The sequence below is a fragment of the Benincasa hispida genome, chromosome 11 (genome assembly GCF_027475165.1).
Source record: "Benincasa hispida cultivar pf3 chromosome 11, pf3_genome.v1.1, whole genome shotgun sequence".
Lineage (NCBI taxonomy): Eukaryota > Viridiplantae > Streptophyta > Magnoliopsida > Cucurbitales > Cucurbitaceae > Benincasa > Benincasa hispida.
The window spans coordinates 84,859,147-84,876,178 of record NC_143488.1 but is presented as its reverse complement, the minus strand read 5'-3'; the positions used below and the strand labels follow the sequence as shown (position 1 = coordinate 84,876,178).

Genomic DNA, 17,032 nt, shown 5'->3' with positions numbered 1-17,032 from the left:
AAACAAGGTGAAGTCGACAAACATTTCATGAAAGAAAAGATCGACGTAGGTGTAATATGCACATCTCTTATCATTCAACAAAAGAAAAAATGATTTATAAATCTAAAGAACTTTCAAAATGATAATATGATAAATTGATATTAACGAGCGAACTATGAAAAATATCTAGAAACGAGTTTGTGGGAAAGTATTGAATTTTCTTTATTAATAGTAACATTATTATTTTGCAATATTGGTCGTGTAATATGCTTTTATTTATTAATTATATTTTTATAATTATTAGTTGATTGTTTTAAATAGTAAAATTGCTGAAAATATTTTAAATATAGCAAAATGTCGCTAAATCAGTGATAGACCATAATAGACTGACAATGACATTTTACTATATTTGTAAATAAATTTGCTCATTCTTCTTTATTTGGAAACGATCTTAAAAGAAAAAAAATATATTTTAAAATAGAAGAAATACAATGATTTTAATTTCTTCACAGTCGAATCTAGGGGTGGGTTTGGTTCGGTAAGATTCATTTCGATGGTCAGACCAAACCAAACCAAATTTTCTAATATGTGAAACCAAACCGAATCGCATGGAATTTTTAAAAAAATCTATGTTATGTTTTTTTTAATTGAAAAGCTATTTGATTCAATTTGATTTTAAATTCGGTTTTGTTCTTTAAATTAAAAACGATTCGGTTTTAAATTTGATTTTACTCTTTTTTAAAAATAAAAATAAAAATAAATAAATAAATAAACATATATATAGTTAAACACGATTCGATTTGGTTTCAAATTCGATTTTTAAAATTGAAACCGAGCCGAACAGAATTAATTATGTTTTAAAATTTCTTCAAACCAGACCGTACCACATTTTTCAGTTTCACTGAATTTTTGAATAGGTTCGATTCGGTTGGGGGTCGAATCAAAGACAATTTTACAAATCAACCCCAATAAATAAATAACTCCATCTAAATAGCATTATAAGAATGATTGATGACTATCTAATCCCTAAAATGATACTAAGAATGCAAATATCAAAAGTTTTTTTTATTATTTTTTTAGGAATATATAATTTCTACAGCATTTAAACCTCCATTTTATTAGTTTGCAAGGTTCAAACCTCGTGCCAACAAGAGCGTAGTTCAATTGGCATTTCATACCTCATGTTCTAAGATTTGATTCCTCCACCCCACACTTTAATTACAATACCTTTACAAAAAAATGTTCAAACCTCCGCAAAATAATAATAATAATAAATAAATAAATCTTTCACATGCGGATAGATCCAACCGGTACAAGTTTGTTTTGCCTATATCTTATTCATTTGAGCTCCGATTTGGACGATTCAAATTGCGTTGGATTCGTTGTTCCAAGCTCCCCTAAGCTTGTTTGATGATAGATCCAACAAATACAAATTTAGATCTAACAAACAACTAGGGATTGTTCCACATAGTTTATTGTTTGAAACTATAAGAAGATTTGGTATAAGATTTAGGAAGATCACATACTATTTTGAAAAATTACTTGAATCTCGATGTAATCTCTCTGAGATGTACTGAAAAAGGTCCAAAGGCCCAAAACAATTGATAAGGGTATTATTGGCCCACTCTGTTTAAGGACACACGAGAATATTCCATGAAATTCGATAAGTGCCAACACACTGGAAACATTTCAGAAAAAAATGCGATGTCAATGAACATCATATTGGAGGTGGAACTATTCGTAAAAATGTCTAAACTTGCTTACCTTAAAATTTGAGCTCTAAACTCCTCTTGTTTTGTCCGAAAACCTCCAATTTTCACCACTGACCCAAATTCAACCGAGGGCCTAACCTTCTAAGAGGAAACGAAGTGGAATATCTTATTTCCAAGGTTAAAAACTTGTACCAAACATGCTGATAGAATATCATTTTTCATTCCCACCTCTTATTCCATGAACCAAACGAGCCATTAAGGTCATATTTATGCATGATGAAATGTACATAAAAAAGATCAAGCCATGTTTTGCCACAAACCATTCTATCATCATATTTTCAATACTTCATAAATCAAAGCTCAACACATCAAATCATAAATGTCACCATGAACCTCTACCAATAGCTGTCAACCCATGAAGCATGCGTTGAGTACCCAGTTCCCATGTGTCCAACTTTCCCTTTCGTTCTTTAAGTCGAAATTCAAATCTCAATACTTGCATATTTTGAGTTGTGGTATTAAAAAGCAAAGGCGAATCCACAAAGTTGAGCATAAAAAGGATCGAAGAAGAGAATGCCATCACAAAGACCAAACCTTATTGAACAAATAAAGAATATATTACCAAAATCGCAATGATTTGAGTACCGAAGATACTAGAAAAAGATAACTTCAAAATTAATTTATTGAGGTATGAATTGAATGAAAGATAATTAAATGTGAGATGAAACAAACTAAAAGTGAAAAAAAGAAATTGTGAAGAAACCCCAACGGATGGGAAGATCCTTGAAAGTTTGAAATACCACATCCCCAACCAGTGGGGAGACCAGATGAATTGATCTAACATCACCTTTTTAATAGCTTTAGCACGTCTCCTACCAGATGAAGTGATCCAGTGACAAGAACCTGAATCCAACACAAAATTTGCTCAAGTAAATAACTATTTTCGATAATTCTTTCCCTTTTTAAAGCTTAGAAAAGAACACATAATGAACTGCATGAGATACAATTCAGAAGAACTCGACCAAGCACAAAGTAAAAGCTGATAATGGAGAAAGGTGCAGAAATATGATCAATGAAGAAAGAGAGAATGGAAGAGGAAAGGGAATGACTTAGATATCTATCCCCCAGTGACTATCCCCAACTTTCATCTACCAATGAAAAGAACAAACTATTCCCACCATCTAGTTTCACTTCAAAATTACGGAAAAGAGTCAAAAGGCCAAAAGATGATGTCAAGAAAGAAATTTCACCGCCATTCAGAGTAAGATTTAACTATATGTCAATTCAGTGAAATATCTAACCTGTAGTCTAATGGATGGGGATTCTCGAACACAATCCCTCAACAATTTTATTGCCAATGGCAAAGAAGGCATCACTGCGCTGCCACTCAAGTTGTTATCCAAAAGACTTGAGAGTGATTCCTCATACAGAGCAGGCAAACCCCGCTCACTGTCTAGCTTAAGATCCTTTTCAAATATAGCATCTGGTCATCACAAGCATACGAGATGACAACCATGTTTGATCAAGATTCAAATAGAAGAATTAAATCATAAATCATTAGTTAACTCCTTATATTAAACCACCTGTTAAAAATAGAAAGCTTTCGTGAATTAAGCATTTAATCTATCAATAGCCTTACAATGCTGTTCATTCATAAAAATTGTCAAATGAATTGCTAATGTCAAATGGAATCATTTAACGAAACCATTGCTTTGCTGCATCATCAAATATAACTATTGTTCTAGGGAAACTAAGTATAATTCACTTGCCCGTGAGTTGCACCATTTTTAATTTTTATAGCAATACAAAACCTTCAAAGTGGGCTATCACACACAGCAAGCCATTACTTTGCCGCATCATCACGCTCGGTCTGTGATTGCTTGTTGAATTTGTAGGTGTTTGTTTGGCTTAAAATAAATTGTAGCTATTATAATGGAGGAGGGCATTCCTTTGCATCGGTCATTTTGAGAGAAAGGTTGAATCTTGTGGCAAGCTGGTTTTTTTGCTGTCACGTAAGGCCTTTGGATTCAAAGAAATATCAGGATTGTTAGAGCAATTGAGAAATCCTAGGAAGAGGTGTAGTCTCTTGCTAGCTTTAATGCTTCTCCTCAACTATGAGCGTTGTCTCCAAGAACTTTCGTAATTATCCATTGTCACATTATGTACTTATGGATCGGAGCCCATTATTTTGCGCAGTTCAGTCTGATTTGGCTCCTTCAGTAGGGATCTTTCTATCCTTTTATTTTTCCTTAATGAAAGCTTGATATTCCATCTAAAAAAGAAAGAAAAAAAACTCCAAAGTCCCAAGTCAGTTATTTTGTCAATTGGGAGGGAGTCTTGTGCAGGTACATTTGGGGCCCAATTTTGTAGTAACATATAGAATCACATTCCGTTACGTCAGGCCAGGGAATATTTAGGGAGTTAAGGTGGGGGTCCAAGGGTATCCTAACAAAAGGCATTTCACTATAAAAGGTTCTAAAAAGTGAAGAGTCTGACCTCCCGAAGAGAACACTCTAATTCTTTTCCATTTTTGTATAAATGCAATCAGTACAGTGAGACATATAACTTCTATATTTTCCATCCGTAAATTCAAGCTTTACTTCAACAAAGATTTTCAATAAAATTTGAAAGCTGGAACGCAAATGAAAACGTAAGAATAACCACTGGTTGATAGAGTCGAGCTTAAACGATGGTTTATTTCAATTGAAGAACTGAAGGAGTGTTTGGAGTGTTGAATTGGTTATTATAGTTCGTAATTATTATAATCTGTGAGTTATAATAGTTTGTAGACTATTATAGTTTGTATCTAGGGTGCACTATTTTAGTTTGGGTTATAATAGTCTACGTTTTGAGTGTAGACTGTTTTAGTTTGGACAAGAAATAGTAAATACAGTAATAAAAAGAGAAAGACAGACTGAGTAAGAAATAGTACACACTGTAACAAAGCGGGATTTGATATAGTAATATTGTAGTTAAATATAGTTAATTGTAGGTTATAATAGTTGGAAACACCAACTATTATAATTCAAGCTCCAAACATGGAGTGAGCTATAATAGCCCACTCGCACTTGAAGTTGGGGCCCAAACACCCTCTTGAGAGTTTAGTATTCCCTCCCTCCGTGGTACCTAACATTGGTTATTCATATTGTTGATCATTGTAATGATTTAATATATATTATATTCCACAGAGAGAATTCCACGAATTTCTATTAATCACCTCTTTTTTCAAAGAAAATATTTAAGCTAAAGCCATATTGGAATTAAACAAACATTCACTACTTTCATAGAGAATGCACGACAGGCATAACTGCAGCATATAAAAAACAGACAAAGAACTTACATAATATAATCAATTACTGTGCATACTTGAGAACAATAAGAGAACAAATAATACCCTTTCCATGCATAATCTTCTCCCAAAGTCTCTGGAGGTTGAGTTGCCATGACAAGTCCTTGTTTATAATATCAGATGAAGTCACTGAATTACCGGAAGAGACTTTGCTATATGTTGACATGGTAGGGACGAAAAGGGCTTTTGAAAAATGAACACCTACAGATAAAAGACCTAAGTCAGAAAAATGGGCTCCAAATCTTAAAACCCTGCAAAAACTGATTTGAAAGGAAGATCAATGCGAGCATGTCTATTAACCTTTTTCCATTTATAATGAACAAAGAACACCTTTTATATTATTAAGATTTCAAAATGTGGCTGCTGAAAACGAAAATTACTTCAGAACCACCACTGTTAAGCATATACCAATGAATCAGCGTGCTAAAATTCTATCAGCAGCTTCCCAAAAATCACCACGGCCCTCTCTACTCAGCAAGATACCACGCCATAAGGCAGTTAGATCCTCAACATAAAATTTGATTGACCAGAGGGATTAAATTGGCTGCTGCAACTTGCATGGACTCTTATCCATTGCAAGCTGAATATCTTAGTCTTAGATAAAATCTGAAAGAAGAATCCTCAACTTTCTATTGTCTCCTTCGCACATTATGTCCAATATTGACTATGAGATGGTAGATATATCATGTTACATCGATTCTTTACTGTAATTGTTTCTTATATCTTTCTTATTGTTATTTTCTTCATCTTTCTCCATTGGAATTTTGTATCTTTAAGCATTTGTCTGTTTCCATTATATGAATGAAAAGTTTTGTTTCCTTTTAAAAAAAATTATATATATATGAAGATTCCAATCAGGGCTTATGCACCCAAAAGTGGAGGACAATATAACTTAAGCTACAAAGTGCCTGTATGTAAGGGGAAGAAAAATTGAATTGTGATTATTGCAGCTATTTGTGGATTATTTAGGTTGCGAAAAGTTAATAATATTTGAAGACTCAGTTTCTTGTGCCCAAAGTACTGAAGCAAAATTGTTTGCTACCTAGGTTTTTCTTCTTTTGAATAAATCTTTCATTGAGAAAAATTAAAGACTAAAAAGGGCATACAAAAAGACAGCCCAATAAAACGAGTCAAGTAGAATAAACTACACAAAAAGGCTAAAATCCAAGCCAATTGGAGATGTTTATGAAGTTTAGCAAGGTTGGAAGGTGACCTCTTCTCCCTCTCCTTTTGTACTCTCTTTTTGCAATATAACATTGCATTGTATTAGTTATATATATATATTTAAAATAAAATAAAAAGACAAGGATACAAGCATAATACCTGAGGAAGCACATGTATTCACTAGTCGTGGAAGTAATATATGTGGGTCTCTCACTTCCATGCAATTGAATAGGAGAATCTACAAATCAGGAAAAATAAATTGATCTTTTACATCATCAAAATTCAATAGGTTACCCACCGAAGTAAGAACTAGAATAGGAGGGACTCATCAATAACGCTGAAAAGAAAACCTCAAATCCCACAATATAATGTTAATTTTGGAAAATACCTGCTTTGATAACTTTGTGGACTCAGCTTCCTGCAGGACTTTTACAGGGTCATCACTTCCCGAATCTCTGTCCAAATTTTTAGCCCTAAAACAATTTAACGACTTGTGATTGCCCTTCACAACACTAGAGAACCAGTTGGCACAAGCTTCCATGCTTTCTGGACTATGAGCACCATCCAAATAGAATACCAAGTCTCCATTTGAGTTGTCAGACTGCGTTGTTGAATTAAATGACGATGTATAACAATCATAAACTATCTGAGCTCTCCCTGAAAGATTGGCAGTTGAAAGACCTTTAAGAAATGCAGCTGGTATTTTGGCTCCTTTGAAACCCTGATTTTTGCGCAAGACAGAGATAGTCACAAGGTCTAAATTATCTATGTTTTAAAATAAAAATAATAGCAATAAAAAGGTCAACTCCTCCAGATTGATTAAGACGCAAAATCCTTTAGTTCCTTAGATAAAATAGTTATCACATAACACTTTACATAATATCATCCAACATTTTGATAAATGGGGGATGCATGTACATCTGACAGGAGAAGCACATGCATTATATACAAGATGCATGTCAACATGGAGAAGGGAAGAAGAGGCCAACCAACCTAACACTTCCAATCACTATGTGGGTATTTGGGGCGTTGAGTTGGTTATTATAATTAGTGGGTGATAATAGTCTGTGTTTGGGGTGCAAACTATTTTAGTTTGGGTAGAAAATAGTAAACACTATAACAAAGAGGAAGAGAGAAGATGAGTGGAAAATAGTAAATACTGTAGCAAAAAAGATTTTGAAATAGTATTTACTATACTTAATTGTAGGCTATAAATAATTTTTATATAAGGTTATAAATAGTTGTAAACATCACTATTATATTAGGAGCCAAGTGTGCTATAATAACCCAAGTTAGTGGTCTAAATACCCCCTATATTTTCTTATTCCTAAATGCCACGACTAACAATTCAAGAAAGAAACCATCAACAGAAACACCATGAAAAGCATAAAGTAAAATATTGAAGATTAGACCAACATTTAGGAACATCCTTTCCCAGTTTCCAGTCCTCTGAAGCCAACATTTACAAAGGGAGACAGCAAGACCAGAATTAACCAACTGATGATCACCAGACATGCCAAGCTTCAATCCATCCAGCTTTTTATGGTCAAGCGGTTCAGTTACCTCTAATGGGATCTGCAACAGATAAGCATAGGTCAATGTTCAGTGAAGTTCTGTTTTATGAGTCTTCATATCCCCCAATAAAATGTGCACATTTGCTATTCTAGACATTTCTATTAATACTATACAATATCGAGAGCTGAATTTATACCACCCCAAAATAGAATTTTAGCCTATCTCTATGAAAGTCTCTTCAGCCACATTTGGGCTTTATTTATTTTCTGGGGTAAGAGATGATTTCATTAAATAAAACTATAAAAGAAATACAAAAGTATAAGGGGATAGCAAAGAGTTACCTAAAAGATTTCCAATTGGTATGCATGAAAGATCAAACATAATTACAAAATAACTTGAAGCTCATACATGATACCAACAATAAGAACCAGAAAGCATAGTAAAATCCAGCAACGTGCTAAAAGAGAATACCGCGACTCCGCAAGCATTAACCTAGAGGATTTTCTTCTGGTAAAACCGAAGAAATTTCAATAAGATGCTGATCAGTGTGTCATTGCTCTACTAATACCAACACACATTGATGCAAGGCTTTTATCACTGTTATACATAGGTATATGTAATATGTATGTATGTGTGTGTGTGTGTGTGTGAATATTGGCATAGAAACCCGCTTTTATCACTGTTATAACATGAATCAAAACTCTTAACTACAAGATCCTTAAACTTTTTAAAAGAAAGATCTACAAGTATTTCATTGCTCAATTACTTGCTCCAGAATGTCGTTGAAATAGAAATCCATTTCATGATTTCACTCAAAGTTCACAAATACTAACATGCAAACTCGAGAAACACGAAGCTACTTATAAGCCAAAGATTAGCTTGAGTCACATCTACTCTTCTTGTGGGAAGAAGAAAATTACCATCAACTCACGTGCCTTCTTCTGGATAACATCCATTGCTTCCGGAAACTGTGGTACTGTGAATGCAGGAACTTGAGGCTTTACATGGACACAAGATGTGAAGCTGACTCAGAATATGAGTGTAAATCAGGTGTGGTTCGAAATATATTTATATTTGTTTCTTTAAAACTCCAAAATTTTGTATACTCAAAGTAGAAATATTGTAGTGATTGACATATTTACACTCATCCACTAGAGAAAAATAAACAACAGTCATGCATAACACTTGGTGCACCATTGCTGCATTTTATTCTTCAAAAATGCGATTAAAAAATCAGAGTAGAATACTACCCTGGGTGGTCATATTTAAACAAACAAAAATAAAATTAAAAAAAAAAAAATCATGTTATTGCAATTGCTTACATTGACACTGTACCTTGAGAATTCCAGCCTTGTGTGAAGCAATCATCCCAAGCGAGTTTCCTGGAATATGTGTCACTGTCAAAATCTGGTTTAAGCAACCGACCCTAAATCCACAGGTAATTCATTCTTGTCTCACATATGAATGCCCAAACCAGATTTATAGCAATTTGACCATTAATTTGTTTCAAACATTCATACTGCAAGTCTGCAAGTCATCTCCATCTCAGCACTTGAATGGTTTTCCCCGTAAAATGAACATGAAAGAATTTAAACCTAGAAAACTGAAGGTAGAAAAACTTAATGACAAGTAAAAAAGATATGCCTAATATCTCCATGTGGTCCATCCCGAGCGAAGTGATGCCACAGACTATAGGTTCTTCAATCTGCACAACAACCACTAACTGAGCAATGTTTCTAAATTTTAAGATTTCATAATTACTAGGCTTCGGTATCTAAAACTTTTGGAATAAACCTATTCTAATAAGCAGAGCATACCACATTTGTTGAATCGTACGTTCCCCCAAGACCAACTTCAATTATTGCAACATCAACCTATTCAGATAAAATGGGTCATTAATTCCATAATGAGAAATAAGAACAGAAAAAGGAAATCAAGAAGGAAGATAATCATGTAACTCTCCAATCCAAGTTACTAAATAGTAAATATGAACATGTTCAGAAAAACTAATCGTGAAATTGATCAAGTTTAGAATGTTGTTAACTGGTTGGGAAAGAGCTTCTTTTGTAGGAAAAGAACAAGTAGATTCTACAAAAAAATCATTAGTTGAGCAAAATGAACATAAGTTTGAAACTGAAGGGGCACAGGTTAAACACTTATTAAGCTCGCGCACTCATGAAATTCAGTGAATTATCAAACACATCTTTACTAGTTGAGAATCAATTTTGGACATATTTACTTTTTATATAATTTAAAAATTAGAAACTTGTCCCAAATAATGAAAGCTAATATTTTTTATACATTTGATTACTCTCGTAAAATGTAACTAGAATTAATATTCCAAAAAAAGAAAATGAATCACGTTAAATCAAAGGCAAACTTTTATGAAGAAAAGAATCAAGAAGTAACAAATGGGATCTCCAACCGGTGAACAGCATACTAAGAGAGTAGTTAAAAAACTCTTTAATCTATCGCCTCTGAAAACATTCTGATTTCTCTCTATAATGTAAATGTAAATGTAACCACTATAAAAGCATACTTGGTGTAAATGTAAAACTTTTACCGCTCTTATAATCTATCACCTCTTTTGACCAATGGACAAATATTGTGCAACTCCTTTAGTCATGGGCACAAGCTCTTCTTTTTAATCTCATACATCAATGAAATTTGTTTCTTAAAAAAAAACAATAATAGTGATGTAAATTCCACTAGCCTTGTTAATAATTTTGTTTATATTTTTTCTTTGAAGAAGAAGAAAGAGTAACAATAATGAAAATAACAATAAAAAGCCTAAATATAATAAGATAGTAAGATTTTTGCTGCCAAAAGATAATAATGTGTGTCCATATAAAGAAATAACTTCTGAAATAAATCTCCTTGCTGCCAAAAAACTATAGAAAAAGGCTAGGCGTGCCCAAATTAAAAAAAAATAATAAAAATACATAATGGACATGTAATTTGGTATGGCCAGACATATCTGTGTCAGACGTGTGTTTGACATACACTTTGCCTAAAATAGAGCATCAATGCTTCATAACTAACTTTAGATATCCTTTTTGATAAGACGTTACTTCGGATGTATTTGAAAACTTTTTACACATGACATTGTATCCTAAATACTTATCATTAAATAAAACAAAATTTTAGCAAGAGAGTTATTGAAGTTTATATACACTGATTCGTACATCAAAGAGTTGACGATTATTGAAGGAGAAGAAGAAATGGGCATTAAAGATGGAAAATCACTAGATGGTGCATTGAAGAAGAGGAAGATGCCTTTTTCTGTTACATGTTAATAATTTCAAATTCATACATAACTACGGATAATCTATTTATGAGCATCCGTGTCATAACTTTTCTAACTTGGCTCCAACAAAGAAGAAATTCAAAACAGAGACAAAAAAAATAACAATCGAGTCAACCACCTTTAGAAAATAAGGCTTTCTTCCAAGACAAAGAAAGTTTTTGCCAGACAACACTTGGCCATACTATTTTCTGAGAGAACAAAGGCTAAAAGGTTCGAAGAACCTTATTTAAGCTTGCAGAGGACTGCTTCCCTGCCATCTCTATTATTTCAACATTCATGATAATATGTTGGAAAGGAATAGAGAGGCTAGAAACAGAAAATTGTGAATTCTATGTAAGGTTATCATGCTATGACATTCAAAGTCCATGCCACTGAGGATGTTCGATTCTTGCACAAATAGTAAGTTCTTGCTGAAAAAAGAACCAGGGAATCTGGGCAATCATTGCATGCAACCCCTAACTGTTTAAAATAGGAGCCATATTAACTGAACTAAAGTGATTTACCTCTTCATCTATGAATATTTTAAAAGCCAACAGTGTTAGGAACTGAAATAGTGCAGGCATTGGCAGATGCTCTGTAACATTTTCCTGCAAATTAACATCCAAAATCACAAAATTGAAGGCTGTAATTTGCAAGCTGGTGGAAGAGAAAAATTATGCATGTACACATTGTAGAATTGTAATTTGTACCCTTGAATTTTTTTTCTTTCTTTACATCTATAGTGCAGAGTTTGTTTCTTGTCAAAAAAATTAGGAAATAACCACTAGAGATCCAGATAGCTATGCCATTTGAGGACAGAAAATAAAAGTATTTGAAGCTCAAGCTAGAACATCAGCCATTATGAAATAAAATGTCAATTTATTATTCACATATGATTTGACTGAATTATTAAAATATTCAAATATTGGAGTTTCACAAACTCTGTTACCAGCTATTACTCCAACTCACTCCTAAATGCAAGAAGATTGGTATCTGTACTTCACTCCCAAGTGACTGACTCGTCAATTCCGAATAAACCCAACAATTTAGCTGAATTTAATCTTTATGTTTTTGTATTGGAAACATCATAAGAAAATTTCATCAGTAATCAAGAAGGATACAAGAGATTATGAACGGGACCAACTATATGTGGGTAATTACCAAAGTGGGTCAGTTGTGTAAATGCATATGTAAGTAGAATTGTCATTCGATATTTTCCCGTGCAGATCTACGGTTGGCTGACATATATACTTATTGTAGTTCTTATAAATCATGACTGCATGGGCATACAGATGGGAAATATTTTTCTGCTCTTGGAGGAAAAAGAAAAAGAGGGGAAAAACGCTTAGCTAGAGCCTGCTTCTAATGGCTTTCAAGAATCAAATTAAACTAAGGGATAACAACAATACCTTTAATTGTGTCCAGCAGGCCCAGAAGTACCTCAGAAATTTATCCTCTGATATCTCCAATCTGATTGTTCCATTCAACGTGAGATTGTAAAAATAAAGCAAGAAACATGACTTCAACAAAGTTAATGAAGCATGAAAATAACAAGTAAACGTAGAGATTCTTAATAATTTCTCCGTGTTCACTTGTACATGATATCTGTGCATGATGTTTGTGTTTTATAATAGAAAGAGAGGGATGGGTGAGGTAAGCTACATTTTTGCTAAATACCAACATAAATATTTCAACACTAACCCATTTACGCGAAATCTTTCTCGCACATCAATGAGATGAGGGGAAGTGAAGAGTCCAGTTTGAAGACCACATTCCCGTAAAATTGCTTCACAAAAGGTGCATGTGGAACCCTGAATTCATACAGATGAGATGAAGATGAAAAGAAGATCAAGTAACATTGCAACACTGAGTCATGCTTATTCTTTAACCAGGTTTTGAGGTTACATTTTCTGCATCAGTAAGATATGAATGATGGACCAAAATTCTTTATTTTACTTTGGATAGCCATTAGACCATCACAACAGAGTTATCTTTTGGTCTACAAATTTTCTCTGCCTTCATTTTTAGTTCACATTTAGCAAACTTATGTCAAAAATCGTTGCAAGAAAACTAGCCAACTCATTCATTGTACTGTTAAGGAAAACGTTGAATGCAAAATGAATGATGGCTAACATGCAACTTTTCTACAAAAGAAGATACTTCTTGTTGATATAGTCAAAAGATACCAACAAAATTTAATGTCTCAGGAGGAATTAACAAAAAAACACCCCGAGCTTTCAGGAGAATATTTGGGAAACATATGTTTTGTATGAAATATTAACAAAATCGAACCCCCTAGCTTTAGAGGATAGAAAAAAATTGTATCGTAGGCTAGAAGATCATTAAGAGACTAAAAGGTAAAAAGTTCAAAGTTCTCCACTTCTCCGGATATGCATACTCCTACATAAGTCTAATTCATTGTGAGCACAATTACATCAATAAAAACCATAACAAAATGATCTCCTTAATATACTACTTTTCCTTACAGACAGGTCATAGTGAAGATATCACAATCAGCACCTTATTCCAATCAAAGCTAAAATTTACCCTCTTGATTTCCTTCAAACAAAAACGAGTATCCAACCCTCTTGTGGATCTTGAGCTGTTACATTTCGAAAATCCATCCACTTCATCATTCTTTGCATTAAACATTAGTTATTTCCTAGTGGTGTTCTCTCTCTCATTTGCAACTTGCTTAATGACTCCACTCAATTCCCGCACACCCAAAACCATCACTTATCCAAATGTTCGCCTCTTTCCCCTTCCCTCTACACCATCCAAAACTCCGTGCATTCTGAATCCTTTGCTACATCATCAACTGTGCCACCCCTTTAGCAAGCACCACAATGGTCCTTTATCAGGTAGTAACGTATTGTACCTCCTAACCATCCTTCCTAATCAAGACTCAACTCATTAAATGAAGGAAAAAAATACATTTTTGTCCCTAGGTTGAGTCTAGTTTCCATAAACATTTTTACCCCTAGGTTTTGAGTTTAATTTTCATTAGGTCCCTAGATTTCAAAATGTTACATTTTTATCCTTGAGTTTTGAAACCTAGGGGCCAAAAAATTAAACTTAAGGCTCAAAGGTAAAAGTGTAACATTTTGAAATCTATGGACAGCATAGGGACCACAAGAGTGTTTTTTCCCTTTAAATTAACAAAAAATTGATACAAAATGCTCAAAGAAGTAAAACGAGGTAGCAATCTCTACCAATTTCCGGAAATTCATTCCCTAGCCTGATGCTATTTTTTAATACTCTTACTCTCTTTCCCCTTATGAGACCTACAGTTGCATTATGCTATTGAAAGAATTCACACTAAAATTGAAATTAATTTTAATGAATTAAATAAATAAATAAGGTCATCATGTCATCTCAACTTACAATACTTCACTCCTTCCTTATCTTGTTCGGATAGCTCACTCCACTTTGAGCACAAAGAAAACACACGAGAGGCTTATTATTTCCAATCATCTCTCTTTCTTTCTTTTTTTAGTTGGCTCCTTTTGTTAGATTTTTCATGATTCCTTTTTCTTTTGACATTCGTAAGTGTCTAGGAGAGGTTAGTTTGCCAATAACTTGACTACTCTCATGAGACAACCCATGGCCTCTACGACATTTGGGTGCCAAGAAAACTCATAGGATAATGACTCTTAAGTAGGTGACCATCACTTATTCCCACTAAGTCCTTTATTATACCCCTGTCCCTTATTGACCATTTAGGCGAAACCATGATGGTTATCTTTTATTAAAAAAAAATTTCATTCATTTATAAAATTATAAATACTTTTGAATTGAAATAAATAAATAATGTAAAAATCTTATTTGATTGAGACAACAAAGAGGTTATGAAATAAATGATACTCCAATGATCTTATAAACCAAGTGTTTTTCCTCAACTTCAATATATATAAGCAATGTTAAGATATCAAATACAATACCTTCCCCTTAGTTCCTGCCACGTGAATAATTTTGAGTTTCTTTACACATTCTTCTATGTCTAGAATCTGCAAAAGAAACATAAGCATTGTGATCTAATCTGTAGAAGGATGTTCAAGTATTATGATCGACAATCTCAAATTATCATTTCCACCTCGTAGCAAAAGTAAATATTTAGAAAGAGCAACCACACTAAACAATTGACCCACGAGAATTTTTATCACGTATTCACAATATCAGATCAGCAATATTGACACATTCTCTTTCATGATTTCTTCACTGGAGACAGATAGCAGAAAGGTTACCTCAACATATTTTCTCATCCTCTCTAATTTCTCCTCGTTACGGATTGCAGAAACCATTTCTCCACGTCTTTTCTGTGTTATCAAGGAGGAAAGTGCTTCCATAGCAGATTCATAGGAAGACGATTGAGGCAAATTGTTTCTCATCTTTTTTTCCGAGGAAAAGCCTTTTTGCCTTTCTGAAACCTATCAAATCACTAAAAACAAATAAGATTTTGAGAATCTCATACTCAATAATAAAAAATCATATGGAGAAATTGCCGAAGAAGATTCCAAATCTTTCTATTTACACAATCCTCACAAACCAATGGAGAGATGGAGATAGAAAACCAAGGAGTTTTGAGAAGGAAAGAGATGGTTCATTACTGAATATCCTCCAAGACATCTCATTCCATCCAGTGTTATCTAGAGCATAAGGCACAAGAGTAATAGTATTTCGAAACCTAAGAACAAGGTGCAAAAAAGAAGTGCAAGCATCGGGGAGGCAAGACACATAGTATATTAAGAAAATACTAATTTATAATACGAGAATAACAGTGTAGTATTTTGAAGTGGGAGAGAAGGAATAACTAAAGAAATGAAAGCTTTACCAAAGGGATTGTCAGTTCTTTTTACTGTTTTTTCATGATGCAAAATTAAACACCCTTTTAAACATTATAGTTTATCCTTTTTAATTACCAATTGCCAATCTCTTTTGTAATCATCTATAGGTGTTTTGGAGTTCTCCCATCAATGAAATGTTTCTTTATTCAAAATAAATAAATAAATAAGCAGGGGAAAACTTCAAGCTTGTGCTAACGCTCTAATGAATAGATGGCTATCTAAATCCAAAATCTTAAGAATGAAATGGTGTGAACTTGGAGGAGCAACTTCGGAGACACTTTCCAATTATTCTAGAGACGAGTGATTTCAAATGGGGTCTATCTCTAATGCTTTCACATTCTAAACACGCCCATCAGCTATCAATCAATATTGATAACATTAAGAACAAGAAGATGATTACTGTGTTTTTAAGCTAGATTAGAAATTAAAATCTGATTTATTTGCACAAAATTCAAACTAAAATGTCGACATATACTCCGATTTCTCAACACGACAAAGCATCGACAGATAAGTATAAGAATCCAGCAATTCCATACCACTCAGTTTCTTCCCAGTCAGTAGAAAACAAGATTATGAAGCTAACATTGCATACACAAAATCACAACACGAAGTGGCAGAGTGAGAGGAGAAAAGGAAAAAGTTATGCGTACAGACACAGAAATGCAGAAGAATTGGTGTGAGGGCTGCAGTCAGATTGAGGAGACTAGAAGAGATAAGCCGCCATGCGCAAGTATCCAAATCCGGGTGAGCAATGAGAATATAATAGAAATTGTAGAATATGTCCCTGCTTTTTGGCCGTTGAAACTCGTGTCAAAGATGAAGTTCGATATACGGTTTAAAATATCCATTTCGACGTAAATATAGAAGTCTTACTTCACAGAAATTTCAATCAAAATATTGATAAAACGACGAATTCGACACATTAGAGGCGTTCAAATAATGATAAACTCGAACAATTCCGACTATCCAATCTAAAATATAAGAATTGAGTTGGGTTAGTTAAATTATTTCTATTTTTATTGAGTTAGATTAGATCGCTAAAAAAAATTGGGTTACCCAAATAAAATATATTATACATATATCTCTTTGTTTAAAATTGGATTATTAGAGGAATGAGTGGCATTTAACGAACGATTTGTGAAGGGTCATCACTTGGTCATATGGACCATGCGAAGAGTAATGG

General features: G+C 33.5%; 1 protein-coding gene and 1 long non-coding RNA gene across 15 annotated transcripts; both read right to left on the bottom strand.

Annotated features, from left to right (window-relative positions):
* Positions 1–1,069: 1,069 nt before the first annotated feature.
* On the bottom strand, positions 1,070–1,633 carry LOC150032978 (uncharacterized). Its single transcript, XR_016524627.1, has 2 exons — positions 1,506–1,633; positions 1,070–1,381 (listed from the first exon to the last, which is right to left on the bottom strand). It is a non-coding gene; the product is annotated as an uncharacterized LOC150032978 (long non-coding RNA).
* A 632-nt stretch (positions 1,634–2,265) lies between these two features.
* DFC (DHFS-FPGS homolog C) lies at positions 2,266–16,705 on the bottom strand. 14 transcript variants are annotated; one of them, XR_016524626.1, is made up of 16 exons: positions 16,504–16,702; positions 15,250–15,432; positions 14,947–15,012; positions 12,707–12,816; positions 12,415–12,475; positions 11,530–11,613; positions 9,537–9,593; positions 9,364–9,424; positions 9,055–9,101; positions 8,640–8,717; positions 7,621–7,779; positions 6,593–6,925; positions 6,364–6,442; positions 5,032–5,241; positions 2,993–3,174; positions 2,287–2,594 (listed from the first exon to the last, which is right to left on the bottom strand). XR_016524626.1 is itself a non-coding variant. In XM_039048635.2 (16 exons), exons 2-16 carry the CDS (start codon positions 15,391–15,393, stop codon positions 2,535–2,537), a joined length of 1,677 nt encoding a protein of 558 aa, XP_038904563.1. In that variant the 5' UTR covers positions 15,394–15,443; positions 16,500–16,705; the 3' UTR covers positions 2,287–2,534. The 14 variants fall into 14 exon arrangements, 11 of the variants coding, with proteins under 11 accessions (XP_090163410.1, XP_090163409.1, XP_090163411.1 ...); XR_016524625.1 differs by having other exon boundaries at positions 15,250–15,443; positions 16,504–16,681; XR_016524624.1 differs by having other exon boundaries at positions 16,500–16,679.
* Positions 16,706–17,032: the final 327 nt, after the last annotated feature.

Bases quoted from the DNA above. Each gene is read 5' to 3' on its own strand.
- DFC (XM_090307284.1), bottom strand. From the start codon at position 15,393: ATGAGAAACAATTTGCCTCAATCGTCTTCCTATGAATCTGCTATGGAA. The intron at 9,594-11,529 runs GTAAATCACTTT...TTATCTGAATAG, and splicing joins AAATATTCATAGATGAAGAG to GTTGATGTTGCAATAATTGA. The intron at 2,595-5,085 runs GTATTATTTGTT...TGTTGGATTCAG, and splicing joins GAAGATTATGCATGGAAAGG to GTTCTTGTCACTGGATCACT.